The 17,048-nt window shown below is 39.7% G+C and overlaps 1 protein-coding gene across 2 annotated transcripts in view; it reads right to left on the reverse strand.

The window, feature by feature from the left end:
• Positions 1-5,701: 5,701 nt before the first annotated feature.
• Positions 5,702-17,048, reverse strand: part of LOC141419559 (toll-like receptor 13) — a 28,516-nt gene continuing 17,169 nt past the window's right edge. For both annotated transcript variants that reach the window (XM_074062520.1, XM_074062519.1), the window contains one exon: positions 5,702-15,495. In XM_074062520.1, the coding sequence (XP_073918621.1) occupies positions 12,547-15,396 (2,850 nt within the window). In that variant the 5' untranslated portion in view covers positions 15,397-15,495 and the 3' untranslated portion in view covers positions 5,702-12,546. The remainder of the gene's footprint in view (positions 15,496-17,048) is intronic.

The following is a 17,048-nucleotide window of genomic DNA, read 5'->3' on the forward strand; positions in this document are numbered from 1 at the left end:
ACACCCCATTATCAGCAATAGATAGGTCATCCAAACAAAAAATCAATAAAGAAAACCAAGATCTAAAATACACAGTAGATCAAATGGACCTACTTGATGTCTACAGAACATTTCATCCAACTTCTACACAATATACATTCTTCTCAGCAGCCCACGGAACCTTCTCCAAAATAGATCATATCCTAGGGCACAAAGCAAGCCTCAGCAAATATAAGAAAATAGAAATTATACCATGCATACTATCTGATCACAATGCAGTAAAAGTAGAACTCAACAACAAAAGTAAAGACAAAAAACATGCAAACAGCTGGAAACTAAATAACTCATTACTTAATGAACAATGGATCATTGATGAAATAAAAGAGGAAATTAAAAAGTTCCTGGAAGTCAATGAAAATGAAAACACAATCTACCGGAACATATGGGACACAGCAAAGGCAGTCCTGAGAGGAAAGTTTATAGCCATGAGAGCATATGTTAAAAAGACTGAAAGATCCCAAATCAATGACCTAATGATACATCTCAAACTCCTAGAAAAAGAAGAACAAGCAAATCACAAAACAAATAGAAGGAGAGAAATAATAAAAATAAGAGCTGAAATCAATGAAATAGAAACCAAAAAAACCATACAAAGAATTAATGAAACAAAAAGTTGGTTCTTTGAAAAAATAAACAACATTGATAGACCCCTGGCAAACCTGACTAAAGTGAGGAGAGAAAAAACCCAAATTAGTAGAATCAGGAATGCAAAAGGGGAGATAACAACAAACACCATGGAAGTCCAGGAAAACATCAGAGACTACTTTGAGAACCTATATTCAAATAAATTTGAAAATCTAAAAGAAATGGACAGATTTCTAGATACACATGATCATCCAAAACTGAACCAAGAGGACAATAATCACCTGAATAGATCTATAGCACAAAATGAAATTGAAGCAGCAATCAAGAGTCTCCCCAAAAAGAAAAGTCCAGGACCTGATGGATTCTCTGCTGAATTCTATCAGATCTTTAAAGAAGAACTGATACCAACTCGCCTTGAACTGTTCCACAAAATAGAAAGGGAAGGAAAACTGCCAAACACATTTTATGAAGCCAGTATTACACTTATCCCAAAAGCAGGCAAAGAAACCTCCAAAAAGGAGAACTATAGGCCAATCTCCTTAATGAACATTGATGCAAATATCCTCAACAAAATAATGGCAAACCGAATTCAGCAACACATCAAAAAGATTATTCACCACAACCAGGTAGGCTTCATCCCAGGAATGCAAGGGTGGTTCAACATATGAAAATCAATAAACGTAATAAACCACATTAACAGAAGCAAAGACAAAAACCACTTGATCATCTCAATAGATGCAGAAAAAGCCTTTGATAAGATCCAACACCATTTCATGATAAAAGCTCTAAGAAAACTAGGAATAGAAGGAAAGTTCCTCAACATTATAAAAGCTATATATGACAAACCTACAGCCAGCATTATACTTAACAGAGAAAAACTGAAACCATTCCCTCTAAAATCAGGAACCAGACAAGGATGCCCACTATCTCCACTCCTATTCAACATAGTACTGGAATTCCTAGCCAGAGCAATTAGGCAAGAAGAAGGAATAAAAGGAATACAAATAGGTAAAGAAACTGTCAAAATATCCCTATTTGCAGATGACATGATCCTATACCTTAAAGACCCAAAAAACTCTACTCAGAAGCTTCTAGACATCATCAATAGCTACAGCAAGGTAGCAGGATATAAAATCAACATAGAAAAATCATTAGCATTTCTATACACTAACAATGAGCAAACTGAAAAAGATGTATGAAAACAATTCCATTTATAATAGCCTCAAAAAAAATCAATTACCTAGGTGTAAACCTAACAAAGGATGTGAAAGACCTCTACAAGGAAAACTATACACTTCTGAAGAAAGAGATTGAGGAAGACTATAGAAAGTGGAGAGATCTTCCATGCTCATGGATTGGAAAATCAACATAGTAAAAATGTCTATACTCCCAAAAGTAATCTACATGTTTAATGCAATTCCCATCAAAATTCCAATGACATTCATTAAAGAGATTGAAAAATCTACTGTGAAATTTATATGGAAACACAAGAGGCCACGAATAGCCAAGGCAATACTCAGTCAAAAGAACAATGCAGGAGGTATCTCAATACCTGACTTCAAACTATATTACAAAGCAATAACAATAAAAACAGCATGGTACTGGCACAAAAACAGACATGAAGACCAGTGGAACAGAATACAGGACCCAGATATGAAGCCACACAACTATAACCAACTTGTCTTTGACAAAGGTGCTAAAAATATACGATGGAGAAATAGCAGCCTCTTCAACAAAAACTGCTGGGAAAACTGGTTAGCAGTCTGCAAAAAACTGAAACTAGATCCATGTATATCACCCTATACCAATATTAACTCAAAATGGATCAAGGATCTTAATATCAGACCTCAAACTCTAAAGTTGATACAGGAAAGAGTAGGAAATACTCTGGAGTTAGTAGGTATAGGTAAGAACTTTCTCAACGAAACCCCAGCAGCACAGCAACTAAGAGATAGCATAGATAAATGGGACCTCATAAAACTAAAAAGCTTCTGTTCATCAAAAGAAATGGTCCCTAAACTGAAGAGAACACCCACAGAGTGGGAGAAAATATTTGCCAGCTACACATCAGACAAAGGACTGATAACCAGAATATATAGGGAGCTTAAAAAACTAAATTCTCCCAAAACTAATGAACCAATAAAGAAATGGGCAAGTGAACTAAACAGAACTTTCTCAAAAGAAGAAATTCAAATGGCCAAAAAGCACATGAAAAAATGCTCACCATCTCTAGCAATAAAGGAAATGCAAATTAAAACCACACTAAGATTCCACCTCACCCCTGTTAGAATAGCCATCATTAGCAACACCATCAACAACAGGTGTTGGCGAGGATGCGGGGAAAAAGGAACCCTCTTACACTGTTGATGGCAATGTAAACTAGTACAACCACTCTGGAAAAAAATTTGGAGGCTACTTAAAAAGCTAAACATTGATCTACCATTTGATCCAGCAATACCACTCTTGGGGATATACCCAAAAGACTGTGACACAGGTTACTCCACAGGCACCTGCACACCCATGTTTATTGCGGCACTATTCACAATAGCCAAGTTATGGAAACAGCCAAGATGCCCCACTACTGATGAATGGATTAAGAAAATGTGGTATCTATACACAATGGAATTTTATGCAGCCATGAAGAAGAACGAAATGTTATCATTCACAGGTAAATGGATGGGACTGGAGGTCATCATTCTGAGTGAGGTTAGCCTGGCCCAAAAGGCCAAAAATCATATGTTCTCCCTCATATGTGGACATTAGATCAAGGGCAAACACAACAAGGGGATTGGACTTTGAGCACATGATGAAAGTGAGAGCACACAAGAGAGGGGTGAGGATAGGTAAGACACCTAAAAAATTAGCTAGCATTTGTTGCCCTCAATGCAGAGAAACTAAAGCAGATACCTTAAAAGCAACTGAGGCCAATAGGAGAAGGGGACCAGGAACTAGAGAAAAGGTTAGATCCAAAAGAATTAACCTAGAAGGTAACACACATGCACAGGAAATTAATGTGAATCAACTCCCTGTATAGCTATCCTTATCTCAACCAGCAAAAACCCTTTTTCCTTCCTATTATTGCTTATACTCTCTCTTCAACAAAATTAGAGATAAGGGCAAAATAGTTTCTGCTGTGTATCGAGGGGGTGGGGGGGAGAGGGAGGAGTTGGGGTGGGTGGTAATGGAGGGAGTGGAGGCAGGGGGGAGAAATGACCCAAGCATTGTATGCACATATGAATAATAATAAAAAAAATTTAAAAAGTAAAAAAAAAGAATTTTGATGTGAGGCAAAAAAGTCCTGGATTTTCTGAGTGGATCTTAAATGCCAAAACTAGTGTCCTTGTAATAGAGAGCCTAAAGAAAATTAGACACATAAAAGAGGAGAAGGCCATGTAAAGATGGTGACAGAGATTGGAGTGACCTGGCCACAAGCTGGAGAACACTAGCAACACCCAAAGCTGGAAGACAGACACAGGGCACAGATCCTCCCCTGGAGCCTGTGGAGACAGCACAGCACTGCTGTCACCTTGATTTTGGACTTCTGGCCTCTAGGACTATAAGAGAACAAATGTCTGTTGTTTTAAGCCATTACAGTAGCCACAGAAAACTAATACAGTGTATCATACTGCTCTATCAGTTAATACCGGAGTGACAGTCTGCACATTAAGACGAAGTCATAGGGGGAAAGAATGTTGTGGGGCTGGCGATTTAGCTCAGTGATAGATTGCTTGCCTAGCACTGCAGTGCCCTGGGTTCAACGCCCTGAATTTGCAGTATCACAAAAAAGTAGTAATTCATAGGATGACCACCAGATGGCAAGGCTTTGCAGGAATAGTATGGAAACTGGTTCTGCTAGTTGACATTCTCCCTTCCTCCTTCAGACAGCCCCTTTCCTTTTGACCTTGGAACCCACTGAACCAGAATCTTATTTCTGTCTTCCAAACGCAGCAGGCTTGGACCTTAGACATCCTCAGGTAGTTTCGATTGTAGAAATTAGAATGGGTTTCTGAATAAGACTCCAGTAGCTCAAAAAATAGTAGTAAGAATTGGCAAATAGGACTGCATCAAGTTAGAAAGTTTCTGCACAGAAAAGGAAACAATTACCAGAGTGAAGAGACAGCCTACAGAATGAGAAAAAGTCTTTGCCAGCTAATCATTTGATATCCAGAATATATAAAGAACTCAAAAAAACACTAAAAGGACAAATAATTTAATCAATAAATGGGCAAGTGAATTGAACAGACAGCTCTCGAAAGAAGTACAATGGCCAATTAATACTTGAAAAATGCTCAGCATCTTTAGGCATCAGGGAAATACAAATCAAAATGACACTGAGATTCCATCTCATTCAAGTCAGAATGGCTATCATCAAGAATACAAACAATAACCAATGCTGATAAGGGCAGGAAGAGAAACCCTTAACACTGCTGGTGGGAATGTAAATTAGTGCAGCCACTATGGAAATCAGTATGGAGGCTCCTCATAAAAGTAAAAATTGAACTTCCATATGATCCTATGGTACTATTCCTGGGTATATACCCTAAGGAATCTAAATCAGCATACAATAGAAATACTTGCACGTCAATGTTGATCCCAGAACTATTCACAATAGTCTAGGTGCCCATCAACAGATGAATGGATAAAGAAAATGTGGTATATTGGGCTGGGTATGGTGGCTCACACCTGTACCACCAGCTACTCGGGAGGCAGAGAGCAGGAGGATTGAAGTTCAAGGCCAGCCCATGTAAAAAAATGATCAAGACTGCATCTCAACAAATAAGCTGTGTGTGGTGGTACATGCCTGTAATCTCAGTTATATGAGAGACTGTAGATAGGAAGATCAAGGTCTGAGGCCTGCCCTGGGGCAAAAAAGCACAAGACCCTATCTGAAAAATAACTAAAGCAAAATGAGATGGGGTGTGGCTCAAGTAGTAGAGCGCCTGCCTAGCAAGTGCAAACCCCTGAGTTCAAACCCCAGTACTGAAACCAGAGTTTTGGACCCATGACAAACTCCTGAGATTCCATATGCCAAGTCCAGCCACCCGCCCCTAAATGCCAAATAGATAAGCATGGTGAAGGCAGAGAAATGAGATTTATTACATGGTTCAGGACATGCTGTGGGAAGACACAGAGTAAGCACTCAACTTATCCTCAGCCATCTTTAGGGTAAAGACATGAGCTATAGGGTTAAGTAGACAAAAGAACTGGGGGCAGGGGACAAAGGTATGTATAGTTGAACAGTCCCAGTCACAGGTGAGTTCTGGTTGTCCATTATCTCGGTCCAAGGATTCTGAGAGGGGTTCTGGAGAAGATGATATCACTGTCATCACTTGAGGGGAGCAGTCTGGTTCTCATGAAATGATGGTTGCTCCTGCTCCAGGGTGCAGCCTCATTCATTATAGGTAATTGTCCTCCTTTGGAGGGGTGGTCAGTTCTGCAAGTCTCCACCGTTCATATGGGAAGTTTCAGTCTCTTGTCATAAAGATGTTATCAGTTCTGTCCTTTCTGGAATCCAAGGTGAATGCAAAGTGACTGCAGAGAATGGCTTAGAACAAAGACAGATACAAAATGGAGGCAGGGATGCCAAGCTTCTCCTGTTTTTAGTTAACTCGTGTGCCCAAGTAAGGAGTCAGTGCTTTTCAGCAAAAGTAGCTTAAGTGCCTCTTACAGTACTACCAAAAAGTATGATACATATATTCAGTGGAGTTTTTTTGTTGTTGTTGTCCTTGACTTTTTTGGGAAGTACTGGATGTTGAACTCAGAGCTTTGCAATTGGTAGGCAGGAGCTCTACTACTCGAGCCACACCTGTAGCCCTTAATGGAGTTTTAGTCAGCCATAAAGAACAAAATTGTGTCATTTGCAGGAAAATAGATGGAACTGGACATGATCATGTTAAGCAAAATAAGCCACACTCAGAAAGACAGTATCACATTTCTTTCCTCTCACATGTGGAATTTAGATTTTAAAAAAAGACATGAAAGTAGAAGGGGAACTATTTGGGAAGAAGGACACCAGTGGGATGGGGACAGAGGACACAAGAGAGGGTAATGGCGGTATATATGATCAAAGTACATTACACATACATATGAAATTGTCAAAATGAAACCCAACATTAGTTCCCAAAAATTCATATAAAAAAGATAATTACATCAAATAAAGTAGTCTAAACATTCTATGAAAAAATAAATTAGATTGTACATGTCAAGAAAATGAATATATTTTTCTTTTTGAGACAAGGTCTTGCTGTGTTGCCCAGGCTGAACTTGAACTCCTAGGCTCAAGCTATCCTTCTGTGTCAACCTCCCAATAGCTGGGACTAAAGGTGCATGCCATTGTGCCCAGTTGAAAATCCACCTATTAGTATTCTAGAGTTTCCAGTGCCATCAAAATTGTGACCTTTGGAGAAAACAACTGAGTTGTTTCCCTTTAGGGACAGCCTTAGCAAAAGGTAAAGTGGACAAAAGTGGTGGTCTCTGTATTTCTAGCTGTTTCTCTTTAATAAGGCCATCCTCAGACACCCAATGCCCTAGGTCCTTCAATCAGCAGGAAGGCGGATTTCTTAGCTAACATCTATGGGCCACGCATCCTGCTAAGCACCTCTAATGCATTATTTCATTTAATCCTTAAAACAGCCTAGAAGGTGCTAGTTTAACTATTCCAGTTTCACAGACGGGAAAACTGAGATTTAGAAAGGTTGAGTAACAAGGTTACAATTACTAAATAATCAAGCTCAACCCAAACCCTAGTCATCTGGTATTAATCACCATGCTAATACCTTAGTGATATTTGAATTCTGGCCATACTTCCCTTCTCTAATTTGGCATTTACTGAATCACTTATTTGACAGTTTAACCACACATTGCCTGGCATTTTAGCTATCTTTTTATAGAGATATATATGTTAATTCTCCTGATTAGATAACAAACTTCATCAAGCTAAGGGCCATAATTTTGCTGACATTTGTGGCCCAACCAGATCCCAGCACTAAGCCTAAAAGTTGTAACTTTATACTAACTTCTTCTCAACATATCTGATTTGGAAAAAACCAGTTCCCCTAATAAGGTCCAGTGTTAGCTTTCCATTACCATGACAAAATACCTGAGATAATCAGCTTAGAAAGAAGAAAAAATTATTTTGGCACATAGTTTCAGAGGTTTTAGTCCATGTTCTTTGGCTCCATCACCTTGGGCATGGGTACACATGGTGGCACAAATGTGCTCTCCTCATGGCAGCCAGGAAGCAAAGAGAGAGAAAAGAAGGGGCTGGGTCCCATTATCTCCTCCAAGGGCACGTCCCTATGACCTAAATTCCTCCCCCCACCTCCTAAAGATGCCACCACTTTCCAATAGCACCACAGGCTGTGGACCAGGCCATAACACATGGGCCTTTGGGAGACATTTAAGATGTAACCATAACAGACTCCTATTTATGTCTATATATTTAATGAATTTTCAATTTGTAAATACTTCCTTGCAAACTTTACGTGGAAAACTAAAAAATTGTTAGGACTGGATTTAGATCTTGCATAATCCACAATAGCTTTATCCATTTCCTGCTCACTTCTTACACAAGCCTTAACACTTGTGACTAGATCCTAAGTGCTCTACCATGCTAGGCCACTTATAACAGGCTTAATTAAATGCCTCTTAGAGGCACAGTATAGTAAAATCAAAATGATTTCATTAAGTGACATTATTGCGTCAATGTCACCTTCTTGATTTACAGACAAATCTTCACAGCAGTCAGTGTCCAGGCACATCTATAAACCTGTTTTTTGTATTGTAGCTCACTCAAGTTAAGTTGCTCACAATTTCAAATAAACACATAATATAGCTTGCAGAGCCTCTTATTTTTTTCTTAATAATTGGAATCAACATTATTCTTGAATAATAATTAAATCTACCCAATGATGAAGAGCCCTTCTGGGATTCTATGAATCATAATATATTTTGATTCTTGACACTATATTCTCACAGACTAGTTGGGAAGAGGACCAGAAGGAGGGTGGAGGGGAGACAAGCGAGGGTAATGGGGAAATATGATAAAAATACCTGATATACATGTACGAAAATATCATAACGAAACACAGTAAAAATGTCAAAAAAGAAATACAGCCTCACTATATTCTGTTTTTATAACTCATGTCTAATTTGTACTCATAATTTATTCAGATTGCGCTGTACCTATGCTATTCTTAGATAGCCTGTGGAAAAAAGCAATACATCATAGATCTAACTTCATATTTATTGGTAAAATAATTAAAATGCATTAGTTTAATGGGTTACCCAGAATAAAGGAATCAAGTAAGCATGAAAGTGCTTTGAAAGTAGTAATAAACTGCATACTGGTAAAATGACATTATTCTTTTAAGAGGTCTCACAAAAATTGAAATCCAAAGAGTATTTACTGGTTAAATTTTGATCACTGTGTCACCTAAGAAGAGTTAATTTTTTAAAGATAGAAGAACCTTCCCAGAGCTTTCTCAGACTTTACTGTGCATAGAAATCACCTGGGATTCTTGCTAACAGGCAGATTCTGGCTCAGTAGGCCTGGGGTGGGCCTGAGATTCTATATTTATGGCAAGCTTTCAAGTGATGCTGGTGCTGTGAATCTGGGATACACCATGGGCAGAAAGTAATCATTGTAGTTCTTCGGGTTTGTTTTTTTGCTTTTTTTTTTTTTTTTAGGCGGGGTCTCACTATGTAGCCCAGACTAGCCTCAAACTGCCAATCCTGCCTCAATCTCCTAAATACTGGGATTACAGATGTTTGCCACTACACCTGGTTTTGGCTCTGCCTTTTGAACCCAGCCACTAATCCTATTACTAAGAAAACATGTGTGGCTACAAGAAAACATATATTCAATTAGTAAGTAGACACATTACCCGTTTTCTACAAATACAGAACTGCCACTGAAACTCTGGTTTGGAAGTTGACCTTGACAATCATACAGGTGGACTCCATATAAATTTCCTAACAGAAGTTTCTGCCCCCTTCTTTCAGTATTCATAGGGAAGGAATTTTCAGTTCCTCTTAATAATATAAATAAATTAAAGCGTAATGCATTTCTACCTTTACCAGCAGGAAAATTTGTCCTTTTGTCTATTTTTTTTCTGTTACAATTTAACCCTTTTGTTCCTCCAGATTGGTTGATAGAGAAATTAACTACATAATCATTTACAAACATCGTTTTTAATAGTGAGAACCCCAACCCCTTCATTTAAGTGCCTGAAGTTCTAGTAATTTAGTCTGTGAAAGGAATTTCCCAGTGTCCTGGCTCAGTAAGTATTTGATACCTATAAAGGCACAATTCAAACCCTTGTGATACTACACAATTACAGCCTATCCCTTCCAAGTCTAAAGCAAGAATGACAGCAGAACCATTTTATCTATGATGGCAACAGAATTTCTTTTTAATATCAAACACAATTTCACTTCCTTCTTAAATCACCTCAGAGGCTGGAGAGATCATTTTGTTCAAGGGAACAAAGATTCCTTTACTAGAGTAATTGGTATGTTCCTTGAGAACACACCCACTGCTTTCCCATCGGTGACTGAAGTGCGGGGCAAAGCTGATATTCCTCTGGCTGATATCAACTCACAAGCAGGGTCAGCTTCATGGGCACATGACCAGTGTCCTCCCACAGAACCCCAAACTCAGAAGGTCCCTGTGCCTGGTTTAATATTTTGCCATCTCTGTCTTGAAATTCAGAATCATTTTTGAACAAGTGCCCCACATTTACATTTTATACTGGGTCCTAAAATCTATGTACACGGACGGACATGCTGCTTTTCTGATTTCCTAGAACATGCATGGTAAAATTTAGCATTGGTTCCAGCATGATTGCCTCATCCTTTCATAAACCAAACCAGTTCAAGTAGTTGTTTACCTTTCCTGCCAAGAAGAACTGGGCACATAGGCACCTACGTGTACTTTCCTACTGGGCTACAGCCATCAACCTTCTTGGTGGCATCATGCCCCATGTTACACATTAGACTACCATTGATCACCATGCTGCCCAGTGATCATAGTCTTTTTTTATGTTAGATATGTCACATTATGCTATGCTATACCTTTGTTCATGTTTGGATCCCTGCTATGAAAGAATGAGAAGACAACAATACTTTTCGCCATTGAAAGGGACTCCAAGGGAATGTGTTCTGACAGCTGCTGAGAGTGTGTGAATATCACCTCTCTTCTGCCTGGCAGGCAGGGAGGAGAGAGAGAAGAGAGTGTGTGCATTGAGGAGAGGTAACTGGAACAACCAGAGAGATGAAGAATACCCAAGAACAGGAAAAGAACAGAGGTCTGCAGTTTCTTTCAGTGGTGGTCACCAAGACCCACTCCATTCCAGGAAGGTAATAGGACTCCAGGAGAGAATGGTTGTGCTCAAGTCCAGCAAAGAATCAGTGCCAAGCATTGCCCAGAAGCAACAGCGTCCTTATATTGCAGGGGTCCAGCTTGGATAATGGCATACAAGTGGCAATCAGTATAGACCGAAGACTGAGAAACTGCCCCACATTTTTTCTTTATTTGAAAATACTAGAGGCTAGGGCCTGAAAATCAGATTATCAGATTTTGTAGTGGCTGCAAATTTTTTTCCTGCTGCAATATAATATTTAACCCCTCCCTGGCTAATGAGCCATAATTTCTCACATAAATGCCACCCTTGGATTTTGTCACTAAAAGAAGTCTTGTCTAGAGCTGGGGATGTAGCTCAATGGTGGAGTGCTTGCCAAGTATTTGTAAGGCCCTGGGTTTGATCCCCAGCACCACAAAAAAAAAAATGAAAGTCCTATCCAAAACACGCTCACCTCTCTTTAGACAAGGGAGCCATTTATGTTACAGAGAGAGCTAGCTAGGGCCCATTGAAGTAAAGATCTGGCTACCCCAATTGATAAAAATTCTGCCCCTCAGAGTCTTTTCCTCAACAAGCTCCTTCCAGAATCTTAAGAATAAAGGGAAAATTAGAGGAATAAGCTAGCAACAAAAGATAAAGCCTTTTGGAGAAACAACTAGAAAAAGGCAGCGTTGTTACCTCACTACACCCACTATAAACTGATCTCCTCTAGGTCTCTATGGTCTCTCTTGCAATAGAAATTCATAGCACTTTTCCTGTAGAAAATCCCTGCCTACAAGACTTTCACCTAATGCCAGAGCCAGAGCCCCTATGCTGAACGCTGCTTCCAACAGGTACTGCCTCCTCCATGACACTGGTCTGTGACTGGTGTGTGAAACTTGCAGCCTTGGAGTCTACACACCTGTTCTAAGATGGTTGGTCCAAACTGCTCTATGAAGTCTGTTTTGCCCCACCTGAGTGATAATTTTCATAACCATCATTGCTCTGCTAGTTCATCAAGTCTGTTTCCACTAAATTGATGGATCCAGACTAAGTCTCCTAACTCTTGTGCTCTAACTTAGAGGAAAAGATGACCTTGAAGGAGAACACAACAGAAACTTAACTGTTTTTCTCTTCTTTTCTTCCTTCTTAATTTATATTTTGTTTCATTCTGCTTTGCTTTTACAGAACCCTGTATGTGATGCTTTTGTAGTTCTAGGTTCTTGGAAGAATTACAGTTTCATCTACCTTGACAGATACTGGTTTGTAGAAACTAGCTGAGCAATGTTCTCAAGCACATATGAGGGCCCTCCTGGTTCCAGAATTTCAGGTGATTGGTGTTTCAAGTCCTCTCCTTAATAAAATAGGTGTCCCTTCCAAATACCTAATCCGCTAAGGGCGGGACCCCATTCCTGAAGCTTCTTCAAGCAGTCCTCTTCACTCTTCCAATTGTCAGATGGTATTATCCAGATGGTCACGAGCAACCCAGGTTTCCTCCCTGAAGAACAGGCACATTTAGTCAGACTCAGCCTATACATGTCTTCAGCAACGTTATAAGTTGGATTTAAGTTAAGACTTTCAGTCACTCAACGACAATTAACTGTGCATTGTCTTTCTCCACAGTTTTGTTGCCCAGTGCATTTCTAATACGAGCCCAGAAGATTGGCCTCTCATAAGCATTGTCTGGCCAAGTGATAAATGTATGCCTCTTCACAAGTTTCCTGAGTCGGTGATAGCTGGATAGCTTATAGTTTGGGATCTCTTCTAAGAAGATCAAGATAATAACATCTTCATGCTCATAGAACATCTTCATGCTGGCCAGCTGTACTTCAAGCCGACACCATTCACTGTGCAGGTAATGGTTACTGACCACACACAAAGTTTTCCGACTGGTATTGATGGCATTCTGGATGTTCTCAAAGATGTCCATGCCTGGCTCAAAGTCCCGGTGGTGAAGACAAAGCTTAAAGGTGGGCTGGCCATCTTCTAGGGCTGGAACAAGCTCTTCATATACCCATTGCTCATCAGTCACAGTGAAAGAGACAAAGGCATCATAGACGAATTCCTTCTCTGTCTTGTGCCATTTAGCTAGGTACCAGGCTCTAAATATGTAGAGCCCATACCACAGAGACGAAATCAACTGGGCACTAAACCAAGAGAAGACCATGGTTGTGAGGACCAGACTGAAGGAACAGAAGAAGCAGACCTTTCCCAGGTCAAAATTACACATGGTCTCATCAAAATCTATTAACAAACTATTGGTATCTGGCTGCTGACAGGGGTAGCTCCAGAGGTAGGGGATATGGACATCTACTGTGTTTTTGGACCAGTTCTTAAACCACATATTGTCACAGTTGCACTGAAGTTTGTTCCCATAGAGATCAAAGTATGTCAAAGATTTCAGATTCTCCAGATGACTTTGATTAATGACTTTCAGACTGTTGAATCTTAAAGAGAGGACCTGAAGGCTTTGTAAGCCAGAAAACATGCCAGGAGTCAGCAACTCTAAGTTGTTATTTTCAAGGCGCAGTATTTTTAGTCGTTTGAGTTTTTTGAACAAGGAAGTATTTAAATAGAGACTTCGGTCTCCAGATTTTGTTCCTGAAATATCCAGCTTGGTGAGATTAATCAGGGGGTCAAATTGGAGGTGGTCCAGGAATACCATGGGATTTTTTCCCAGGAGTAACTCCTGCAAGCCACTCAACCCTTGGAAGAAGTTGGTTGGAACAACCTGAATTCCCTGTCTTTGTCCTTCTAGGTTGAGTTGTTTCAAAGATTTGAGGTTCATAAAGGGAGGAAATGGCAAGGTCCTAGTGGTTTCATATGTAATTTTATTAAAACTGAGTTTCAAAACTTCCAGATTTTCAAGGCCCAAGAAAAGGTGTGCACGAAAATCTGACAAGCTATTGTATGTCAGGTCAAGATGATGCAGGTAAGTGAGGCCAAAAAATGCACTCTTCTCTATAATTTCCAGGCGATTATGGGAGAGAATCAGAACTCGGAGCTTTTTCAGAAACTGAAAGGTTCTGCATTTTAGACTCCGAATATTGTTGTTTCCAAGATCTAAGATCTCTAAATTTGGAAACTGAGCAAAGGAATATTTATCAATTGCTACTATCCAGCACCCAGCTAAGTTGAGCTCCTTTAATGAATACAGCCCACTGAAGGCCATATTATTGAGTTCTGTGATGGGGTTTCTAGAGAGAGAGAGTGATTGCAAGCACTTCAAGGGTGAAAATGCAAAATCGGGAAAGTTTCTAAACTTGTTGTGGCTCAGGTCTAGGATCGTCAAGTTCTGGAGGGAACTCCAGGTCCTGTTGTTGACAAAGGAAAGTTGGCACTTGTTTAGATTCAGTCTTTGCAGGCTGGGCATAGCATCAAACTCACTGTCATTGAGGTGAACCAGATCACTGCTTTGGCTCAGGTCAAGTAACGAAAGCCTGGTACAGTTGGCAAGGTGCTTAAGGCCTCCTGCATCAGTAACATTTTTCTGAAAAACCAAAGTCTTTAATATGGGTAAGTTTCTGAGGAGATGACACACTGTATTCAAGTTTAAGTGACCACTTCTAAGCTCCCGGTTACTGAGGTCAATTTTCTTTAGATTCTGCAGGTGTTTGGCTTGAAGCAGCTCTAGTCTCACCTGTGTTCCACTCAGATTCAAGTTCATCAGTTGGGGCAGAGTTTCCAGATCAACATTCTGGATGACTCGATGGCTATTCTGAGAAACATCCAGAAAAGTCAGATTAGGCAGTGACAGAGCAGAGAAATTTAACTCCATGAGTTTGTTCCCCTGCAGGCTCAGATGGGTCAAGGAGACCAATGACCTAGGGCTGTGATCCAAGGACATGACGCTGTTGTTAGTAATATCAAGGTATTCCAGGCATTGAAGATGCTGGACTGCTTCAAGAACATTGGAAAAGTTGCTAATGAAGTTTCGAGATAGGCTCAAATATTTCAATTTGACAAGAGGGACAAAGGCATTTTTGTGAATATGAGTAATCTGATTGTGACTCAAGAGCAAGGTCTCCAAGTTGGATAGGCCCTCAAAGGAGTTGTTCACACTTTGAATCCTATTTTCTACTAAATTCAGAAGGGTCAGGTTTTCAAGTCCCCTAAAGGCACCCTCCTCAATCTTCCAAATGAAATTCCATTCCAGTCTCAAGTCCACCAAAGCAGACAAATTAATGAAGCTATGGGGAGGAAGGACCTGAATTTGGTTCTGTGTCAGGTTGAGGTGAGTAGTGTATGTAGGGATGTCACTAATGGCAGCTGTCAAGTTGGTGATCTTCTTCCGAATGCAGAACACGTGATGAATGTCAAATTCATACTGTGTGCATTTGCTAAACCCATATGTCTCTGCCAAAGACAGCAGAGAAAGGCCTATTAACACAAGCCGGAGCTGTCGAGAAGACAGGAGGCTCTCGGAGCTCATCCTGTCAGTCCCAGGCCTCACAATTGTAATAGGAAACCAAATCCCTTCACATTTGTGGATTCTTGTGTTCCATGGAATGGTCTTTCCATTTTGACTTTGCTGCAAAAAAAAAGAGAAAGTTTTAAAATTTCTCTCTCCTAATAAATACTTCTTTGTTTTTTTTCTTTTGGTTGATATTGGAGTTTGAACTCAGGGCCTCATGTTTGCTAGGCAGCCACTCTACCTCTTGAACCACTCCACCAGCCCCTCTCCTAATAAATATTTCATAGCTGCTTCAAGAAAACTAAAAAGTTCTGTCTTAAAGTGATCTTCCAAAACCCAGCTCCAAACCACTCTTGTAGTATCAGCAATGATTTCTATTTTTTTCCTCCTACAACCCAAATTGTCAGCACATGGAGGCAAAGAAAGCCATTGTGCACTTGATTTAATTTAGGTGAATTAAGAGGTTACCCAACCCTTCCCTCACCTGTGCACAATAAAACATCTCCTTCATTGTTTGGGTTGATACTTTAAATTCTACCTCTATAGATGCATTTGGGGGTCTATGAATCAAAGCCTACAGGTCACCTCTACTTCAGTGCAAATGAATACAGCAGTCCTTGATTTAAAGCCACTCATTTCACCACAATTTGCATTTCTAGCTCTCTGGCAGTTGTACATTTTATCAGTACAATACATGGCATTCATGACAAGCAGAAAAAATACAGCTGCAATGAATTTAGACCTGTCGGTCTACTTTCTGATGTCTGCTGCCCAAGGGTTGGCCAGCCTTGCCTCCCAGTTTCCACCTGTTCCCACAGCCACTTGTGGTGTGGTGAAAAGAGCACCAGCTCAAACACACCTTGGCTCCAGTCCAGCGTCCTTTCGAAAATCATTTAATCTCTCTGTACCTGTTTCCTTTTCCATACTGTGGGATACCGACTCCCTCATACTGTTGTGATAATTCAACAAGACAACTTAAAATGCTCAACTTGTTCCTAGTATACTGTGACCCTCAAAAGGTTGTTCTCTTCTTTTCCCCTTGACTGTAGGCAGACACCAGCCTGCCATCTTTGTGTGAGGCTTCTTTCCCTTGTCTCAAGAGCACTAGACCCACAGAAGGAGAGAAACAGTAAATTGAATTGGAGTTTTTTTCTTTCTGTTGTATATGATTTCATATGCATACAAAGGTATATAATAGTTTTCTAGCACTGCTTGTGATTCCAGGAATCAAAAAACAAATATCCACTATAGAAATTATATATGTATGTGTGTGTGTCATTCTATCATTCTAGAATGATAGAACAATAGATAGAAAGATAGATAGATAGATAGATAGATAGATAAACTGGTTCCCCACAGAAAATGGGATTTTCTTGAATTGGTAAATTTGTGATCAGGACCACCCTACATTGAAGAGAATGGTAAAATGCAACTTTGAAAAGATTTTAAAAGTGATATAAACTACTTGCTGAAGCCTGTAAAAGTAAAACTTTCCAGGTAGTGCACAAAAAGGACATCTTTTGCAACATCAGTAACTTGGTATTATCCACTTTTATAATTTTTATGATTCTGGTGGTGTCAATGTGGATATCAATGATATGGTTTTTATTACCAATGAAATATCACTCAAATATCTCGTTTTTCACTTTTTATTCTTGTTATTCTTCTGT

The sequence above is a fragment of the Castor canadensis genome, chromosome X (assembly GCF_047511655.1).
Source record: "Castor canadensis chromosome X, mCasCan1.hap1v2, whole genome shotgun sequence".
Taxonomy (NCBI): Eukaryota; Metazoa; Chordata; class Mammalia; order Rodentia; family Castoridae; genus Castor; species Castor canadensis.